The sequence below is a fragment of the Amblyomma mixtum genome, chromosome 7 (genome assembly GCF_055824585.1).
Source record: "Amblyomma mixtum isolate Tamu chromosome 7, ASM5582458v1, whole genome shotgun sequence".
NCBI classification, from domain to species: domain Eukaryota; kingdom Metazoa; phylum Arthropoda; class Arachnida; order Ixodida; family Ixodidae; genus Amblyomma; species Amblyomma mixtum.
In genome coordinates, this window is record NC_143018.1 from 7,319,289 (window position 1) to 7,341,159 (window position 21,871).

General features: G+C 48.6%; 1 protein-coding gene across 4 annotated transcripts in view; it reads right to left on the reverse strand.

Annotated features, from left to right (window-relative positions):
- The window catches only part of eya (eya transcriptional coactivator and phosphatase 2), a 134,978-nt gene that overhangs the window by 51,763 nt on the left and 61,344 nt on the right, over positions 1 to 21,871 (reverse strand). For all 4 annotated transcript variants that reach the window (XM_089551509.1, XM_089551507.1, XM_089551506.1 and 1 more), the window contains exons 9-10: positions 17,248 to 17,399; positions 2,178 to 2,267 (exon numbers count right to left, since the gene is read on the reverse strand). In XM_089551509.1, coding sequence (XP_089407635.1) covers positions 2,178 to 2,267; positions 17,248 to 17,399 — 242 coding nt within the window. The remainder of the gene's footprint in view (positions 1 to 2,177; positions 2,268 to 17,247; positions 17,400 to 21,871) is intronic.

Here is a 21,871-nt window from a genome sequence, read left to right on the forward strand (position 1 = left end):
GTTCAACAGCCTAGCAAGGGAACTGCAGTTCGCAATTGCTAGCCAGGTGCTGGAAGTAGTAAGCGAATATGTCTACTTAGGGCAGGTAGTGACCGCTGATCCAGATCGTGAGAGGGAAATAACTAGAAGAATAAAAATGGGGTGGAGCGCATATGGCAGGTTATCTCAGATCATGAATGGCAGTTTACCGATACCCCTCAGGAGAGAAGTATACAACAGGTGTATCTTACCGGTACTCACCTATGGGGCAGAAAAGTGGAGGCTAGCAAAGAGAGTTCGGCTTAAGTTAAGGACAACGCAGTGAGCTATGGAAACAAAAATGATAGGTGGAACATTAAGAGATCGGAAGCGGGCAGAGTGGGTGAGGAAACAAACGCGGGTTAATGACATCCTGGTTGAAATCAAGAGGAAGAAGTGGGCTTGGGCAGGGCATGTAATGCGAAGGCAAGATAACCGCTGGTCCATAAAGGTAACGGAGTGGATTCCAAGAGAAGGCAAGCGTAGCAGGGGCCGGCAGAAAGTTAGGTGGGCGGAGGAGATTAAGAAATTTGCGGGAATATGGTGGCCGCAGGCTGGCGAAGGACAGGGTTAATTGGAGAGACATGGGAGAGGCCTTTGCCCTGCAGTGGGCGTAGTCAGGCTGATGATGATGATGATTATGATGATCGTCAGCCATACTGAATCATCGTCTTTTCAAACAACTTTTACCGACAGCTTTTTGAACGCAGAAAATGCGTCATAGCGCTTGATTCCTGTGCGATCGATCAATGCCGTTACATTTTTGTCGGTACCTTTTTTCTTTTTTGTGATCTGTTGCTTGTGATATGGTGAACGACGGCGCCAAGGATTGCTTTCTGCACTGGCCTGCTTGCGGAGTTTTTATTCTTCTCACCTGCAACTCTCAACTCAATTCTGCCGATTGTATGTATCTTTACCATATGTCATCGTATTGCTACTTACTTTTAAACCCCCCCCCCCCCCCCTATGTAATGCAAAGAGCTGGGCATTTATGGTAAATAAATATAAAATCCTCATGAAAATTGCATTTCGGAGAAATTAGAAGTAACAGAATGCAAATATGAACTTCCGCAAAATTCACCTTTCTGCACATCTTTGTACGTAGTTTTCTGCTCAATTTAGCGGCGTTTGCCCTTGTGTGCTGGGAGAAGACTTCGTTCTGCAATCCGAACCATCATTAGCGGTGTTTACATGATGTCTGCGTTTTTTCGTTTTTTTTTGTTCATGCTCTTGTTTTTTTTTTTTTTTTTGAGGACGCGGAGAAACACAAATCCTTTAGTAAATTAGCAGAAGTGTTCGCTGCACTAGGCATTTTATTTATCGCTAATGTAAAATCACGTCTTCAAATATAATTTTCCTAATCTGTTTTGTGCATGTGGATGTACTGCGTCTTCGCTGTTCACTGACTGCGCGGCCGTCAAAGTGAAGCATTTGTAGCCGTGGAAAACATCACAGAGTTGACTTTATAAGTGCCAGCAGTGCGTGAGTATGAGCAAACAAACAGCAAGAGAACAAGAAAGGCCTACACAACGGCGACTTCTCCCCAGTTATTAGAATATCACCCATGTAAATATATTCGGGCAGCAAAAGCAGACGATACCGTTTTTTTTTTTTTTAATTTGTACTCTATATTCATACTATATAGCGTGAGATTGTCAACAAGTTCAAGTGTAAGGCTCTAGACTCCAAAGCACAGCCGCTGCCATTTCTTACTTGTTTCACGAGCAAACTTTCTTCCACAGTTGTGTCCATTTGCTATTAGTTCTTCGACAACGCGTAACTGGAGCTTCGCCGCCTTGCAGTCTGGCACTGCACAAAAGCCAGTCTTTGGAGCCCTTTTTTCCGCGAAGCTTCAATCAAGGCTAGAGTTAGCATGGGGAAATTAATTTTCAACTCCATTATTTTTATTACAAATAGTTTCTGACAGGAAGTTATTACATGGTCGATATAATGCCAGCCGGCTGATGCAAGCGAATATATATATATATATATATATATATATATATATATATATATATATATATATATATATATATATATATATATATATATATATATACGTTCATTATCATCATCATCAGCCTGACTACGCCCACTGAAGGGCAGAGGCCTCTCCCATGTCTGACTGGTCACGCAGCACAAGCGGCCGGAGCGCTCACCTCGAGGTCGTTGAAGAAGAAGTGGGAGTCAGCCAGGTTGAAGATCATCTCTTCCATGCTGAGCCCATATTGCACTGAGGATGGGGTATCCTGCGGGAGGAAAGATACTGGTTGGGTCGTGTGTTAAAGGGAAACTGCACAGGTTTCAGAAATCAACACGCTTAAGAGCGTCGAATGTGTCTAGCTTGCAGGTAAAGCATGCGAAGTCTTTTTGGGCTAGCACTTCAAATAGTGAAGTAATCGCCGATTAAAATCCGGACGCCCCTCAAGCTTCTCCGCAGCGCACAGCGCCAAGTGCGGGAGCGCATGTAGACGTCATTGAAGGTATCGATATATTTCCAACGCATAAACGCCTGCTTTGAGGGAAAGAACCAACGCCACCGAAGGCAAAACCTGCCGATAGTTGTTTAGCAGCGTCTAACGAATCAGGGCAGGGTGTGGCTGACGACAGCGGTAACTTGAAATAATACCTTCCGTGACGTCACGCTGAATTTGCCTGCACTCCTCCGGAGCATTGAGGAGAAGCGCGAAATTCAATCGTCGATTACGTCACTATTTTAAATGCTAGTGCAAAAACACTTGGCATGCTTTACCTACAGCCTATATAGACTTTAATCCTTGAATATCGCGAAATTCTCAATAAAGTGCTGCAGTTGCCCTTTAACCACTGCTCGCAGATAAGTGTAAATGTCAAGGCAGCAATTGCAAAGTTGTCCTCCCGAGAGTTCCTGGTTAAAAAAAAAAAAATCCAAATATCGGCGCCCAGGACTGAAGATACACCACGAACTCCAGCAATACATTACCCCAGTAACAGTTCTACACGATACACTGAATTCTGCACGTTTGTTGCAATTGCACTGCAGTTTACTGGCTCGTTGTTTTGCTTTTTTTTTTTCCAATCTCACCAGCGGGCTTCTTCTAGGCTTGTTTGTTTATTTAGCTCATTTCTCTTTCTTCAGCTCTTTTTCTGCTCTCGAGAAGGCAACGACGTTGACGGGGCAAGCGCAGAGCGGTATGCGCTCAAAGTCTTCCCGGAGAGTCGCCTCCTCGGAGAGAGGCCCCGCTGTCACCACCTGTTTTTCCGGGACCCGTTCCCTCCTCCCTCCGCCGCCGGCTCAGACAAGAAACAGTGGTGGCAAGCGAGCAAGATGGCGTCGCCGCCAAAGCATCGCGCCCTAATCGCTGCTGCGTGGCAGCCATCTTGGACTAAGCCCCCTTCCCCAGCGAGAGGAGAATGAAAGAGAATTGGAGGAGGGCGAGAGAAGCAAGGGGCAGGCAGGGAAGAGAGCGCTCAGGGGCTGCCTGCGTGCCTCGGCGCCGGCGGCTGTAACCCGACGCTGTTCGGCCGAAACCCGAGCCTCGCCGGGACGGTCCCATCCCGGTCGGGCCCGCCGAGGGGGGTTGTGTGCGTGTGTACGCCCGCGAGCGCGCGAGTGCGCCCGGCTTGCTCTGACAAAGATCGCCGGCTGCGGCAGCAGTGGCCGACCGAGCTTCCCCTTCTCCACCCCCCTTTCCACTCCCTCACGAAGGTCCGCAGTTCCATGCAATGGAGTGTGCACCGCTCGCTACCGGATGGAAAAAAACAGCAACAATGAAGCGACAGTTGCGCAGAGCGAAAACACTATTCGGAAGGCATGGCTTCGAAGCATGCACAATAAACGACAGACCTGTCGGAAATAATATTCGCGCATAGCCTCAGTACTGAGCGATGGCTGGGCAACCGCATCGTGAACGCTGCGATAGCCGCTCAGCAGGAATTCCCGGAGAAGTAAAGAATAAGCGTGCCAGAAACGACGCTCACAAGCAGTAGTTGCCGCTAAACCTTGAAGTGTTCTACGAAAGTGGGACGCAGCAAGTGAAGCGACTTTCAAGTCACTGCGCGAGTTGAAAAAAAATATATATTCATGAGTCCACATGGCGGTGGAGCACTCTAAAGCTAGCTTTAGCACTCACATGCTTATGAACTTTCTAGTAAGGTAAAACATACGCTATAACGATAGACACGCCACACAGCGTAAAGCGGGCCGAAATAAAAGCCCAAGAAACGAAAACTACAAAAACAGCAGTCTATCTCGTCGTCCAGGGTAGGTGTAAGCCGGAAATGCACTTCAGGAAAGGCGCGTGTCTGTCCGTGACGCTACGTCCCATTGTTCAAGCTGTCCCCACAAATGCATACAACGTACCCCGAAAGAATCCCATTCTGTCCCGGAATCGTTTCTACCAAACGGATTTCTTTGACGTGCTCCGAGACCTTATGCAGGTGCTTACATTTTCTTCCATTGCCTCCAATAAAATGCGGCCTCCACGGCCGGGATAAATCGGCTACTTTTGGGGATAGGAAAGCAAATAAATTTACAGCATTGAGAATGCAAGCGAACAGCAATAAAATAGTATTTCCTTGGAGATATGCAGCGGACGCAATTTTTTATGCACGCCGACGCATATCGACAACGTAAAGCTTCCTTTTCCATGCAATCGTGCTGCTCAAATTACGGTATGTACAACATCCTTGGACAAAATTTTTGAATATTGGAAAATTATAAGGTACTGCTATGAAATTATTGAAGGCAATGTTTCATACTTCCCAAGTGGAGCAAAATCCTTCTTTTAAAGTTTTTGCACAGCTTGCGTCGGGAAGTTAGGGCTACCATAGAAAACCAATGCGGAAGGCTTTTTTTTTTTTGACGATAGCAATACATTAATAGCAAAAAAAAAAACGTGAGATCTGCAGCTATATTGATTTTTGTAGTGAAATCTTACAGTGTATAAAAAAATTGTGTTCATGAATTATTTCGCGTTCAAAAATGCTTTTGTCCAGAACGTGCCGAGTTGGAACCGTTATCATGTCGACGCCATTCCGCTCGCCTAACCTTACTTCACAAACTGTATCACCATCCCACCCTCCACGACGACTTTTTTGCCACACCGTGCAGTCTTTCCTCGCCGCGACCACGATAACAAAATAAAACGCACCACATGCCGTTCATTGCTCTACGCGAAATCATTTATTCATCGCACTATAAAAGATTGGAATAACTTGACATCACACATAGCTACTGAGGTTAACCTACAATCGTTTCAGCATTCGTTAAAGCAAACCATGGACTAACAGATTTGGTATTCTTGTTGTATTATGTGCATTTACTGATTATTTTATTCTGCGTTGTTTGTTGTGTTATTTGTGTACATTACTAGCTTTAATTCATTATTACGTGTATTTTGTTAGTTTGTTTCAAGTGCCTGTGCCATATTTTTATGCTTGTATCGCCCCCCCCCCCCCCCCCCCCCATATGTAATACCCTCGCACGAGGGCCCTTAGGGGTATTGTAAATAAATAAATAAAACTGTTTGGCGTGATGCAGCCTCAGCCAAGTAAGCGCCAGACTTGGCCTGTCTCCACAGCCGGTCGTCATGGAGGCGTAGTCGTCACTATGTCGTCATGGCAACAGACTCGAAATGCAGACGGTTCCGTAATGATTCGTGGCACAGACGACGCAGCAGAAGTACGCCAACTGCGCACTTAATCCAGCCTTTATGAAACGGCTCTGTTCTGGGAATTGCTGCTGTACAGAGCAGGCCTTCAAACTCGCTCACTTCTAACTTCAGACTCATTTTGTAACTGACGCTTTGGCGCCGTCACCATCCCAAGTATAGTAAGTTTAACTAGAACAAATTTCCGGTCCTCTTCGAGTTGAATGAACGAGATTCAACAGTCAAATGGGCCAAACTTTGCAACATTTGCATATTTGCCTCACATCGCAATGTCCGGAAGCTTTTCGTCGTCAAGAGCTGGGATTCGGGGCCAATAACTCTGTTGTAGAACGAAACAGAAAGATGAACCAGTTGGTAAAAATACATTAATTTTTTTTCTGAAAAGTACCGTTCATCGGCAGTTGCACATTCGAGCTAGCTAGACCGGGGTATCAGTCAGTATTTGTCGACATATTGAGGCACCATGGGCAAGTTTTTGTGTGCTGATAGTTAGTGATCATTCCTGTATAGCTAGCTATAGATTATATGTGTCGGCACATGAATTACTGAATTGCTATATCTGTGCGCTGAGAGCGAACTTGAAGTAAGATTCTAAGATGTGTTACTTGTAACATATTATGCTATCAAATAGTTATAGAACAATATGACTACATTTCCGAGTAGTAATTTTGCAGAACACGCAGTTAGCTGAAGGAACAAGGTGCTAGCACTTAGTCCTGACTGCTTCTACTCTTTCTGCAAAATTCTGTTTCTGTGAAATTTGGCACTCCCTTATCTATTTAGTGTCAGCAGAAAGACCGTGAATATTTTTGAACGCTAATAAAAGTGGCAGGGATTACGTCGGTTTGCAATTTGTTTCCTGAGGCCGTGATTCAGTTCGCATCTTCTGCATTTTCGCACGAAGTACCAGTAAATGTAATCATCTAAGCACTTTCGTGGCGTGTAAAAGCTGGCTGAGTGTCAATTATGAAAAAGTACAGTTCAGTTGTACAATTCCTCTGAAACCACAGATGTAGAGCTTCAGGGCCTTTGAATCCCGGCTAAAGGGGGAAAAAGTATCAAGCGGAGGACGCTGCTTTTGGATGCCAAGGAATTTTGCAGCACGGAAAAAAATACAGTAACCATTTATGTATGCTCACGAAAAAATGAAAGAAGAAGAGATAAATATCTTAGAGCGTATTCCAGTCGGAGACCCGGAACAGCTGTCCGAATCCGCAAAGGAGCAAAACGTCTAGAGACGATGCATACTGTCGCGGTCCAATCAGAACTCACGATCGGAATCCAAATCGCCCACTGAAGCACACTGTTCGGTTGCGGGGAGCAAGAGGACGTGCTCCAGATCACCGATTGGAACACGCCGTTAGTACCAAGACCACGAAATGCTCAGGCCAAAATAGGCACTGATGTAGTAACCCCATCTCAAAACAACGCTCTTTGTAAACAGTACGACTGCCAGACGCGCCTTATCATTTGTCACATTACATGAATAGTCGCTAAGGGTGTCTGCAGCCGGTGTTACGTTGAACACCTCCAGCAGCAGTCCGCGGATTTAGTACAAATATGCGCGAGCGGTTCGTGGTATATGTGAGCAATCGTAATGGACGCCCTCACGCCATGGAACTCCGTCACGCACCTCATTGACCATTAGGAGCTTCAAACTGCATCATCGTCGTCATCAGCCTGACTACGCCCACTGCGGGGCAAAGACCTCTCCTATGTCTCTCCAATTAACCCTGTTCCACAACTCTACATAAAAGCAGACATTACCAAGTTTTACGCGACATCGTATCAGCTCGTTCGGTCGAAAAGCCGTCGGCGTAGTCGACACCGCGTGTCGGAAAAAATCGGGGGCTGCGTAAATAAATCGTATCATGGTAATTTGTGATTCTAGTGATTGATGACTGATTGGTGTGTGGTAGGCGATGACGAGTTAATTAAATCATTCTAATTACCTGATTAATTAAAAATTAAAAAGGGGTTCAAAGGCGTCAAGAAGCCCAGAATGAAAAGCCAATCCTTGATGATGCTATTTAAGAAAATTTAAAGTATGTAGTTGATCAGTTAATTATTTGAAACAACTGAAAAAATGAAAAGTGCGTTAAAATGTGTTAAACTGCTCAGAATTCAAAAGCCTAACTCACCGGGCTATCGCGTCATACCCTCAAGACGGAGCTTAAGCGTCCTTTCCCATTTTTTTTTTCCTTTATATCTTTTTCTTCGTGATTTGTTAGCACGGACGACTCGGCTTGTGGACAGTTTTCCTCGGGAACAAAAGTGCGCATATAAACGAGGCATGATTATACTTGGAAATGTATGCTTTTCACAGGTATGCGCACGTAGCCCTACTGTGCGCAAGACAGGAAACACGTTCTAAAAGCGAGTCGCATTCTGTTCAAGTTACGAGCCCGCGCGCATACTCCACTGCCTAAGCTCCCATAGGAGGCTGCTCATATGGCCACCGCACAGCGAAAACTCAGAGCACTGTTCCAGAATTTGTGACGCTTCCATAAAGGCTTCTCTGTATCCTCGCGCAACACATCATCCTTTCGGCTGCGTGCCAAAGCGAGTGGGCGGCGAAAGAAACGCTAAGCCAGGAGGGCAAAGGCCTTCACGAGTTAGCTGCCCATCCCGCTTCACCTCTCCCACATGCCTGCATCAGCAACCGCCTTCCAATCTCCACAGCACACTGCACGGATTTGACGAAGCGGAGTGCGTGGAAATCGGCGGCGTGCTGGGGAGCGCGAGCGCGGGCTGAGAACGCACTCGGCACGGTGAGAAGGAAGGGCTTGCGTACACACCTCTCCTCCACACATTGAGAGAGGAGGAAAGCGAGCGGCGCGCAGTTCAGTTCCCGAGCAGCGCCGAGATTTTGCTCAGGGAGAGAGGGCAGATGCGCTTCGAACCGCCATGAGAACCACTGCCTGTCTCCATGCTACCCCCCACCACTACTCCCTCGGTAAACCCCCCACCATTCATCGCGAGCCCTCCGCCGGCAACCACTGGCTGGCTCTACACGCGCGTCTTTTCAGCGTCCCGCCGGCAGCGCTCCTGTCGTCCCTCTTCTTTTGTTTTTACTCCAGCGCTGACGGGTCGCGCGCGGCCCCCGGTTGCTTCTCATGAGGCCAGGGGTGGCGGCTGCTGCCCCTGAGCAGAATCGGCTGCGCGTTTTAATCTCGTCTGCGTGGAGGGCCCTGGAAGAAGGCGTCGAAAAGCTGGAGGCGTGGCGCGGGCCTATCGCTCTCACTTCGCGCTGCGCCTACCGAAGACAGGCACCGATTAGATTGGTAGGTTTTCTCCGCCGCGAAGGAAGGCGAGGTGTCGATGACGTCAGCCATTGCACTGACGATGACGAGCAACCGCTGGCAGAAGAGGAAGAGATAAGAGGGCAATACACAGCTTGCACCGACGTCACATCCAGTGGCCGTCGGCTGCTAGTAGGCCATACTGCCGAACCACCGCCAGACCGCCTCTAGCTTACCGCTGCCTGAGTTAGCTCGCATCGTGTTGGTTCTCGTCCATCCGTAGATTTAGTATGGTTTTGTGTGCAACCCTTGGCGGCTCCGACCGTAGCGACAGGTCCAGGTGAAACAAGAAGCCGATTAACACGAACTTCATCTGCATTCGTCACATAATCGCAGGCATGCAAGTGCGAGCGCTCCATGACTCAGTACGAATCTGAGCAAGCTGTGGCTGGCTCGCATTGCGCACTTTGTGACAGGTAAGAGGCTTGTGTCGTCAACTAAATGTTTGCGAAAATGTGGAAAGCAATGGTTACATCCTGAAGTGAATGTTGCTGTTTTGATTGACCCCATCCGATTTGTCTGACAACACAAACCCAGACTGGGTCCCGCGTCGTTGCATCCTAGCTACAGCACTAGGCAAGCCGTATCGGATCGCCACGACCGCAGCGAGCAATGACTGCAGAGAAAGCGGCGTGCCGAGGCCGAGCTTTTCGTCTCGTAGGCGCATCGCAGACAGGTTTCCCAACTACCTACTGCAGAAATCGTTGCGTGCCTCCATCGATTAGAAGGCTTTCATTTCTTCCAATTTCACAAAGCTGGAAAGAGTACACGATACCCCCCCCCCCCCTGGGTCACTTCAGGGAAAACATCAACGCCCATCGCCGCGTCGACTCCCGGTCGCAGCGTGTACGGACCTATATCGTCGCAAATTTTCACTTTGTGTGCGTAGCGTACGCGCGCCGATCGAATAAGTTCAGAGCAGTAGCCTGCACTGAATGCTTCACTCATCTGTGGAGTAGGCATCGCGCCCGAAAGATGACAAAAAAATGGCCTGGCTTAGCTTATGGTTAAGCCTAGGATGCGAAGCATACCGCCGGCGGAGGCTGCGCGTCCGCAAGCGAGCGCACGAGTTGAGCCCCAGCTTTCGCAGCTGTTGTGACGTCATATCACGTGGTGCGCCGAAATAGGTCAAGTGGTAGCTACGCGGCCGCGCGCGGCGCAGCAAGGAAGAGCTCGGTTGTGCGGCTAGTATGCTTCGCATAATAATCCAAAGCGTCCGAGGAGTGGTCGGGCACCGCAGGGCGCACGGGCGGAGACGGCCGAATGGTTCGGCAGCATGGCCGCAAGCGCTTGATGGAGGCGGAAGTGACGTCACGTGCAAGCTATGTATAGCCGTTAACAGCTCCGGGTGAGGAGATGACTACTACACAACAGCAACAAAGTAACGACGAATACGTTGCGGAGAGGGGGGTGAGGGCGTTTTTTTTTTGTCAACTGTATCCTCCGAGTGGTGCCCGGAAACAAACGCGGAAATGCTCTGCTCTATCGAAAAGAAAAATTCCAGCGGAGGAGGAAGCAGGACCGGATGTAAGGATTGCACTATACGCCCTTCATCTTCATCATCACAACCGGTGTGGTTAAGGCTACTGCCGGAAAGTCGTATAACGAGCTGCCCTTCACTAATGCCAGTCTAGAGATCACCGGTTATAGTATAGCCTGTCGACTAAGTGCTCTGCCCCAGCAAATCTTCCTTTTAGTAATCGTAAAACAGAATACGGACCATTGACGTAAAAATTAAATGGAGGCATATTTGGGCGCGAACCAAGAAAAAGCCGGCAGGCCCGTTGCGATGCACGTTGCAAGCACTCCCACGTCGACGCTTCTTTTTTCAGGGCGCCTACTAAGTCGCTGGTAATCATTTCTTGGCTCATGATCGCACATCCATGACGCGAATAAATAAGGCAGCAGGTTCTCGGCGACGTCAGCACATAGAAGTGACACAGAGTAACGTCGAGACCAATGCAAGCAGCTGCGCTTTTAATCAAGTTACATCACACAGCGGTACGTGAATGTTGTATTTTTCATTATTTTTTGTTTATTTGGGACGAGGTAGCGGAAATCACCCGATACATCATCATCAGCCTGGCTACGCCCACTGCAGGGCAAAGGCCTTTCTCATGCCTGTCCAAATAATCCTGTACTTCGCCAGTTGCGGCCATCGTATTCCCGCAAATTTCTTAATCTCATCCGCCCACCTAACTTTCTGCCGCCCCCTGCTACGCTTGCCTTCTCTTGGTATCCACTCCGTTACCCTTAAGGACCAGCGGTTATCTTTCCTTCGCATTACATGCCCTGCCCAAGCCCACTTCTTCCTCTTGATTTCGACTAGCATGTCGTTAACCCGCATTCGTTCCGTCACCCACTCCGCCCTCTTCCGATCTCTTAACGTTACACCTATCACTTTTCTCTCCATAGCTCGCTGCGTTGTCCTGAACTTAAGCTGAACCCTTTTCGTAAGCCTCCACGTATACAACAGCTGTATCTTGCCAGTACTCACCTATGGGGCACCCAATGCAGACAGCTCTCAAGAGACTTAAAGTTCACTGCTCTATTACGCCTCGAGAAAAAAGTTGCTGCACCAGCCAGAGAAAAATAGCATTGATGGATGCTCCACGATAATGCTGGGCAAAGGTACAGTCTGTGCAGGCAAAGACCTCAAAATAAAAAAAAGAGAACAGGCGACGGATCCAAGAAGTACTTGTAGCAGGGCGAGTTGGTGCCTACCAAGGAACGTCTTGTCTTGCCTTTCACGGACACGCAGGCCATGCCCTTCATGCCGCAGGGGGTCGAACATGTGGTTTTATTAACACCGCAAGAACGCCCACAGCTAGGACTCTCCGGTCCATTTCGCAATCACAGGCTCATTAAGGACCTACTTGAAGGACAAGACTTTAAAAGGCGTCTCAAAGTATTTCTCTCTTCCAAAGCTCATTAAAAAGTAGAGCAGGGCGTGGAACCGCTGTTCCCTAAGGGTAACGGAGTGGATTCCCAGAGAAAGCAAGTGTAGCAGGGGGAGGCAGAAAGTTAGGTGGGCGGATGATATTAAGAAATTTGAGGGGATACTGTGGCCGCAACTGGCGAAGGACAGGGTTAATTGGTGAGACATGGGAGAGGCCTTTGACCTGCAGTGGGCATAGTCAGGCTGATGATGATGATGCTTAGGTTAAATCGCTTTGTCTTCATTAACGTTAGTTTTTCGGGCCCTTGAAGTAATCCGGCGGCAGAGAATCCTTGTAGTATCAACGAATGTTGTGATCAAGAGACAGGGCAGATGTAGATTCATCTTCACGTGACTTCTAATGCACGAGAATAAATTCATGATGTAAAAATAGCACACGACAAAGAATTTTGTAGGTGCGGTTCCCGAAAGCCTACTGTGCAACTCACAGAATGTGAAAGCAATGCGGACTGGGAACCTTTCTGAATAAGTCCGGATAAACGGTTTTAGATCGGAAATGATTCGATTAAGCGTACTTCCCTCTTAACTGTTAGGAAATTTCGCTAACATAGAACTCCTATATTCCGTTTCATACGTAGCAGGAAACGCTGCGGAGGTTGCTAAAGTAGTGCGTCCGCGAAACCATATTACTCCGCCACGTATCATTCGTTCTTCTCGAAACTCAGGTCATTGTTTGGACGAATACAAAGAGCGGTATAAAACAATGTAGTAGCATTGAAAATCACGGTCGAAGCTGTGAGGCGCTGAGTGTTCGGGCTCTCTGGCTATAATTTTCACGGAGAGAGAACTACTTTTTGGGCGCGGATTTAGTAGAAGCGATTCGCCTTACCAACCGCGTATCATACCACCACGTGTACTTTTTTCTTCTCGAAATCTCGACGAGTCGTAGGACGAAAATGTGGCAAGAGTTAAAATGAAGTCCAAAAGGTGCCGGTCACGGCACTTAAGATTTGTCGCTACGAAATATGTTTGTGTTCGCTTTGGTTGTATGGCGAACTACTTTTTGCCACCGGACTTAGCCTGCGCAAACAGGCGCGCTAGCTTTGGCAGCGTTGCCTGCTATGTATGAAACGGACTATAATGCTTGGCGTTAGACTATCTGAAGCCGAAATTTGCCTCAAAATCAGTACAGCCTGCATAGTCAGTGATTTTTTTTATGCGAAGCATACTAGCCGCACAACCGAGCTCTTCCTTGCTGCGCCGCGCGCGGCCGCGTAGCTACCACTTGACCTACATCGGCGCACCACGTGATATGACGTCACAACAGCTGTGAAAGCTGGGGCTCAACTCGTGCGCTCGCTTGCGGACGCGCAGCCTCCACCGGCGGCCTAACTCCCGCTCCTTCCGCTAGGGGCGCTGACGTCACAACAGCTGTGAAAGCTGGGGCTCAACTCGTGCGCTCGCTTGCGGACGCGCAGCCTCCACCGGCGGCCTAACTCCCGCTCCTTCCGCTAGGGGCGCTGACGTCACAACAGCTGTGAAAGCTGGGGCTCAACTCGTGCGCTCGCTTGCGGACGCGCAGCCTCTGCCGGCGGTATGCTTCGCATCCTAGGCTTAACCATAAGCTAAGCCAGGCCATTTTTTTCTTACACCTCTTCCGTTTTCATTCCCCCCCAGAAACAAAGCGTCACGGCAGCAGCTTATCCGAACCCTCTTAATCCGCTCGGTGACCTGCGGCGTATACCTCTAACGGGGCACCGCAACGCCACCAGCCCAACTCCGGCAGCTCTAATGCGGCTAATCCGGCCGAAATCTGTCGTAATGAAATAGTTTTTAGGCGCAAAAACAGACGAGACACATAGGAAGGTAACAGGAAATATCTCTTCGTCCTGGTACCTTCCTATTTGTCTCGTCTGTTTTTGCGCCTAAAACTATTTCATTATGAACCAGATCCAACTAGCCTAGCAGCAAGTGCTCTTAGACTATATTTCTAGTACAGTGGGCCCTTCCTTTTGTGTGTCATCTCCACGTTTCATTGAAAAAAAAAAAAAAATTGGCGCTTTGTCCTGTTACCTTCCTATGTGTCTCGTCTGGTTTTGCGCCTAAAAACTATTTCATTATGAACCAAAACCAACTAGCCCAACAGCAAGTGCTCTTAGAAACCTGTCGATTTACAACGCATCATCACCGTCATGGCAAGGGCACCTTCGCAGTTCGATGCGGCCTAAGGCACATACACGCAAACAAGGTGTCCCCGCACAAAGCACACCGCGATGCGTAGGCGGCGAGAAAAAGACAGAGGAGGAAAGCCGGCCATGTAGATGTCTCGGTCTCTTGCCAGCAGAAGCAAGAACGCGACGTAAGAAGAGGTAACATCCTGCAGAGAGGGAGGGGGTCTCTGGAGGAAGGTTTGCTGCGCGGTGGGAAGCGAACGGTGGAAAGACCCAGGAAAAGCGTCTCACACAGAAGCTGCCAGTTCTTCGTCTCTGGGTGTGTGTGCTCTTCGCTCTCCTGAGTGTCTGGATAGAGAGAGAGGGGGGTGAAGCTCCGCGTCGAGAACCGTCGGGACATCCGGGCCTTTCGAGCGCCGCTCGACTCCGGTTACAATCGATGATAGCGCGCACGCGTTTCGCCCCCAAGCTGCTGCCGTTGCTCGCTGGCTGCGCGGTGGCTGCGTGGATGGAGATGTCTCTGGCTGGCTTCGTGCCCGCTTTCCTCTTGCCGATGACGGCTACTGGTACTGCAGATACTGCCTGTTATTGTACTTTTTGGGGCACGCCAGAATGCGGTCTCAAAGAATGCGAAGCTGACCGGTTGCGTTCGGCCCGAACGAGTGGTACAGTTGTTGTCTGGTGTTCGACGATGGGTTTTTGTGGTCAAGTTGCACGAGCATTTGCAGACGCCGCAATGCGGAGCGAGTACAATTTCCACTCAGCCCGTAGCGAAGCAGGTATCGATAAGCGGATTACGTAAGCGCGCAAACTTTCGCCGCACCCCTGGCTCGGCAACACGGGTGCTGTTATGGGGTCAGTTGAAGGCATCCATAAAATCCAACTGACGGTGCAGGACACGGCAATGAAAGCGCAATATGTAAGCGGACGTGTGTGTGTGTGTGTGTTTTTCACCTTCACACGAATGTGAGCCGCAATAAGGCTCTTTAATTCAGGCAAAGCGCTTCACTTCTTTCCACAGGAGAGGCTCTTCTCGTGCACCAACGAAAGCAATGGAAACTTTGAGGTGATACGAGCCGTCATCGCTCCTGCTCGCAAACGGAAGTGACGCTTAGACATATCCGGCATACTTCAAGGAGTTTCGCTTTTGCCCGAATCGTCTGATCTCTAAATCCACTTTCTATAGCGCCCATGAAGGACAACGGACAAGAAACAGAAAGAGCCAACGCGTACCCTAGCGCACGAGACCGGTCACCAACTAGCCGAGTTGCATGCGTTCACGAGTTCGAGTCTTCCACACCTAAACTAAGTGGGAAATAACTGGTCGTGCACAGGTTACAGAAAATAAGTAACTGGTTTCAATTACAGTTACCCTATCTGGATTGTAGCTGATTACAGTGGTCAGCTAAGTCCCAGAAAAGTAATTGAATAGTTACAGAAAAGTAATCGATTACTGTTTGAAAGTTTTAATTGGCATATAACAGAAATTTAGACCGACTACAGTAAAGTACTGCGGCTTGCTTGATATTTTGTTACACATTGTTAATTTTCAGCAGATAGGGGGTTTTCCAAGTTGTCGCTAATTTTCCCGCGTTCTACTCTACTCTACTCTACTCTACTCTACTCTACGTTCTAATCTACTCTGAACACTCCCGCAGTAAACACGCTGGACTGTGGAAGCCGCCCAATTCGGTGTAGTGGGAGGTGAGCTGCGGTGTCATCTGACATAACGGGAGGTGCCTACAGAGCGGTCACGTGCTATTTCTTCGGACGAGAACTGCCGTAGAACAGGGCGATGACTCGGTTGTGGTCCGGACGTGATCGCTCGCGGTTCTTTTCCGCAGACGATTCGTAATCAGTTTGTCACGAAGCAAACTTCCTCGCTAGCACCGGTGTTTGCCGCCAGGTTGAGGTTCTCAAAGCTGTGCTTTTCGTTAAAACCTGCTATTTGTGAAAAAAAAAAGATTACAAGTGATAAATTACAGAAAAAAGTAATCGAATTACTCGGAACGTTACTGTTTGAAGAAAGTAATCGATTAATTACAAAATTACAACAAATGCAATTCTTGTAACGCGTTACTTACAGCTCTGGATATCATGGATAACGGATAACGTCTACTGCGAGACGTGGCTGCAGGTGACGCTTTCAGTTTTCGTCGCCATATTTTGTTCAGTGGCAAGGGAAATCTAGACTGGATTTTTAATGCCTGCAGGAGAAAATATCTCCCTTGCTCTCGTACACGAACTATGGGGTTTTTTACAAGGGCTCAACACACATTATTCCTCCTCGTTCATCCCCTGTGCTTGTACGAGTGGAACTGGAAGTGAACTGTAAAGAAGGTGACTTTCATCATCATCATCATCATTATCATGATTTATTTTCCCTTAAGGGCCCCTAGGTGGGGCATTGCATAAGGAGGGAGCAAAAAAACTAAATCACAAACAATAGGAACATTTGAAATATAACAGCGAAGAAGGCAAAATAATTGTTAAAAGAGCATTGCAAAACGAAAAAGGGAACAATCACAGGTACACTGTGGCCATCACGCTATATCACGAGGAGGAAAACGGGAACACTGATTTGCAGACAAGGGTTGAACAATGTAACACGTGCAGAGGTGGTACTCAAAATTGTCGGGCATTGCACTGTAAGTGCGCTAAGGAAAAAGATAAGATAAAAGCAGGGTTTTGAATTTATTTGGATCGCGCTCATTTACAACTGCCTCAGGCAGCTCATTCCACTCTTCAATGGCGGATGGCAGGAAGGATTTTTGAAAGGCATTGGTGGAACCATGTAAACGCTGTAGGCTCAGGCTGTTAAAAAGACGACGAGATGTTCTATTGGGAGAGAACTCACACGCTTTCCGCGGGTGTTTTGATTCCGTGGACCTGTTTATTCATTGCAGCCGCGCCCAGGGATCTGTGGCTCGTCTCTTTTAACCTGCTTGGATCAAGCGGGCCGGTGCTATTAGCAATTGCGAGGCCGCATGTAGAAAGTTTCAGATCAGAATGTTTCCGGTTGCTGCGCCTCTTCGATTCACTAAAACTCGAAAGGCACATAATTCCACGAGAATGCCGTCCCGTTAATAATGACACGTGACCGCGGTGCACAATGAATGAATGAATGAATGAATGAATGAATGAATGAATGAATGAATGAATGAATGAATGAATGAATGAATGAATGAATGAATGAATGAATTCACCTTTCCGTATCGTCCGGCGAAGGTTCCCGTGAGGAGCGAGTGGAAGATGATGATGGTCTCGTCCAGGTCCCAGATGAACACCCGCTCCAGGCTGTTCTCGGGGTCTGGAGATGGGTTCGCCTGCCGCCGACCTCGGCCCCGACCACTGCGCCCTGCGCAAACCGTGATTGCAGGCCGTCATTCATGTCACGAGCATTCATCAACAAGACTTCATCGTCGCCACGTCAGCCCCATTACGTCCACTTCCGCACCGAGTCTTCTCACACAACGGAAGCTAATTTCCTAATCTCATCTTAATTTGTAATCGCATCTGACATCCCGCTACGTTTCGTTTCACTTGCTCCCACCTTAAGAGGCAACCGTACGCCGTTTCGTCCCCTTTCCCCGTGCTCAAGGAAACAAAAATTCAGGGGGCATTTTGGCTCCCTAAAGTGCTGCACGGCGAAAGCATTTCCTGGCGCACTGTTTGGCATTGACTGCGAGACTGTTCGGGCTGTACTAGTGCTTTATTTGACTACACACTTTGACTATACATTACAACTAAACGTTTTGACTGTCGACTTTGACTGCTTCTTTAGCACGACTCTCTCTCTGCTTCGATGAGTTCGGTTGTATCCATGGCCCTGTTCGCTGTAATGAGGTATGTAATGTGGTTCCCCATGGACGCCTTACGCCCCCTGTCGGAGCGGACGACAACTATTTTATTAGTTGTCGTCTGCTCCAAAAGGGGGCGTCAAGCATCCGTGGGTGACCTCATTACTGCGAATCCGCGCACTCTGACGTCATAACCATTTCGACCAACCGAAAAGCGTGACACCTCTGCTGACAACCTTCTGTCGACAACGATGGGGCATTAAAGGCTTTCGCCATAATACATTCCTAAATCCAGCCACTGGGCCCCCTTCCTAACTGGCATCGCATTCATCTGTGCCCCAGCTAATTCTCTGATCCCCACTTCCCTCCCGGCTTATGTCCTTGGACTAAGTGGTAATCGTAAATTCTCACAATTAGCATACTGTCACTGCTGGGTGGTATCTAAGTGAAAACAGCAAGTCCGAGCGGCACCCGGGGAAGCAGTGGATATTTATTTTTTTTCTTAGGCGGGGAACACGGACAGCGAAAACGAAGCACGCTTCAATGGGCTACAGCATCATGATTTTAACTGCGCTCTCTGAGTCAGATCTGAGTCTGCACCCTGAACACAAATAAGCCTATGTGGGAGTAAAAAGGGGGAAAGCTGTCTTCTATCGCACTCTCTTTTAGGGGAAGGGTATGCTGCCCGAGCTCGGGAGTAGATTCTAACAATAAATACGCGGAATGCTTACTCTTGGCAACGCCGGTACATATATTCCCACTGCAAAGCATAGTAACTTTTTTTTTATTTGAGGTTTGGTTCACAAAACATATGCAAACCAAGGATGCAGTGCAGTGATGCAGTGAGAGGGGCGTTTAAACGCGGCGCCGGAGGTCCTGAAGTTAGCAAATTGAGAAGATCGAAACCAAGGTTAATATTTTCGTAACAGCTAGAGCTTTGCATGTTTTGAAGGAGTAATTTGTTTCCCTGGCCTACCGTAGGTATTCCACACTTTCAGTAATGGAAATCTACCCCGGGACTTGGGCTGGTGACCCTGCCCCTAAACAGGAGTACGCTAGAGTGCAGGGTACGGCTTTGAGCTGCAGTCCGTAAAAAGCGATTCTGCTTGTGACGTTTATGCTCGGCTGTTCGAGGTCGCATCTGACGCGAGTATGCATGGATCTAAAGATAAATGACTCGGCAGAGGATTCAAAGAAAAAAGTCGGGAGTGGTTTAGCTTTGGTTAAACCTGGAGTACTGCCAAAGCAACGAGGAGAGAGAGGGAGAGGCGACGGAGAGCGACAGCGGCCCCGGCACACTAGCTATGTGCCGCTACTGCGCATGCGCAACTGGCGAGCGCGGCAGCGGCACCTCCTAGTCACCCTCGCAACGACGGAGGCGGCGCGCCAGCCACTGCTCCTCGCGCATGCGCAGTATGGCCTTTCCTCGGCTCCGCGAAATGGCTCGGCGACTCGCGTAGTGTTGCTTTCGCAGCAAAAGTCTCACGCCCACACCTCTTGCTCTTCCCGCACTTCCTACTTTTAAAGCCAGCGATAAGATGTCTGCTTGCCGTGTGTTGTTGCAAACGTGAGCGTCAGACAAAGTGGTTAACCTTGTCGTCTAATGCCACTAATGGCCTTGCACTGAAGGTCATTCTGGCAGGGGACACCAAATTGCAGACGCTCGAACCGACTTTACCAAAACCTTTACTTCACAGTATTCACAGGAAGCGTGGGATTTACTGTTGTTCAATGGCTGTACAGGAATACGATTACCTCTTAATTAATGGTGTTCATTTGGAGCAAAGGTCAGGGTTAGTTGGAGAGACATGTGAGAGGTCTTTTCCTTGCAGTGGGCATAGCCAGGCTGATGATGATGATGACTGGAAGAGCGCGGACATCACTTGCCATACGAGAAAATGGCACCCAAAGACGAAGTGAGGCAAAAGCAGCGGAAAGGAGGATTGATACAGACATGACACGAAGAGAGCCGAGAATGGTTAGGGTAGAACAAACAGGAGAAGCGCAATGAAGAGCAAGCCTGTGCGCAGTCGAATACGCACGAAAATGTCCCACAGCGCAAAATATTCAGGCGTTTCCCTAATCCCTAAACCTCACGTGCGAAGACATGCAGCTGCATAACTGAAACAAGGGCCCATCTCGCAAAGCAAGCGAAATCTGACCAAACGATTAATTTATTCCAGCCACAAGATCACGCCAAAACTTCCGCCGACCCTCCTCGTCCCTTGCCCTCATAACAATGAGCTTCCCTTAATAGACAATACGCATTCCATTTTAGACACGTGTTTTCTTCTGAGTAATGATGTGTAAAAGAAAACAAATGGGACCCTCCTGGTATTCGCCTACGACGGCTAAATAATTTAGAATTGCATTTCTTCTCTCATGCTGTTTCGCTTTCATCAGCCAAGCATAGCTGTGACGTGTAAGGTGTATGTAGGTCTCACGTGAGCCAGGACAGACACTGCAATTACAACCGGTGATACGTCGTTTGTTGTCATTCCAGCTCTTCTAGTAGACTGCGGTTATAGCCGAACCGTACATATCGAATTCAAAGAGATCGCGAGATAGTTCCATACATAACAGATGGCAATAGCAAAGATTTTGTGTGAGCTGAAGCAGGAACACGTTGTACCCACGCCTCTTGACACGTTCCCCGCCGGCGAGATGGCAAAGCACTGCTCGCTATGCGTTTCCTTTCTACACCCAACCCGGTAGTTCCGCATCGAATCTGCAGAGGCGGAAGATGGCTTGCAGCTAGCCACTGCCCATCACGCTCAAGCTCCGCCTTAAGGGTATGATGCGGTAGCGTTAATGGATTAATGCCCATATATGCGGAATTGGTCATTCCCGTCTTTACATTTATAGATCCCCGGAAGTCCTCGTACAATTGCTGGGGCTGTAGATGCGCCAGTGCCCTGCGACGGCAGGTGCTACCACCAGTGGGGCTTCTGCGACCCAGATTGCTCCTGCGAGCAACCTGTCGCAGCCAACCATGAATTGAACTGCCACGATGGTCAGTTCGTTCATAATGCGGTGCACAGGTTGTGATGGCACCACAAGGTCACGTGACCTAGGTTGCCCAATTAGGCTGTTTCTCTAGGATTTTACGCTCAGAACGCCGCCGACGACGATGCCAGATTTTCTGCTGAACGGAAACCTGAACACTCATCACCATCATCATCACCACCAGTCTGACTACGACCACTGCAGGGCAGAGGCCTCTCCCATGTCTCTCCAATTAACCCTGTCCTTCGCCAACTGCGGCCACCGTATGCCCTTTCAACCGCCCACCTAACTTTCTGCCTCACCGTGCTACGCTTGCCATCTCTGGGAATCCACTCCGTTACCCTTAAGAACCAGCGGTTATCTTGCCTTCGCATTACATGCCCTGTCCAAGCCCATTTCTTCCTATTTATTTCGACCAGGATGTCATTAACCCGCGTTTGTTCCCTCACATTTCGGCAGTGAATCGTGCCAGACGAGGGCCACCGCAAGGGCTTAGTTAGGTTGCCTTCACCGCACGACGGCGATGTGGCCTGAAAAATGAGTACGAAAGATCGCGGGTCACCCTTAGATACTCCTCACGTTCACCTCGTCAAGCGGCTTCATAGCGCCAGCAGCTGCCCAAGGCTGCGCACCTGATCCTTCTCCGCGTGCGAAAATGGTTCGAAGGGCGCTGGCACTCAAGGGGCACAGCGCACAGTTCGATATGTCGAATGTTCCGCTGAACGCGATTTCGGTATACGTGAAAAATTGTGGTATACTTTTGCACGGGACTTTCAATGGGATGTTCAGACTGTTCGATATAAACAATGATTCGATATACCCCGGCTCGACCGTGTTGCAGTTCTTTCTTTTTTGTTTTTCAGGTCTTAAGTTACCCAAACCCTTTTCACACGTCAGAGTCATCGTTCGGTTGCTGAAACCAAAACCGAAACAGCGTCGAGACGAAATTCAATTACAAATTAGCAATCATAGGGGATTGACTTGGGGTGATCCATGTATACTAATGTCTAACCCATCAATTCAA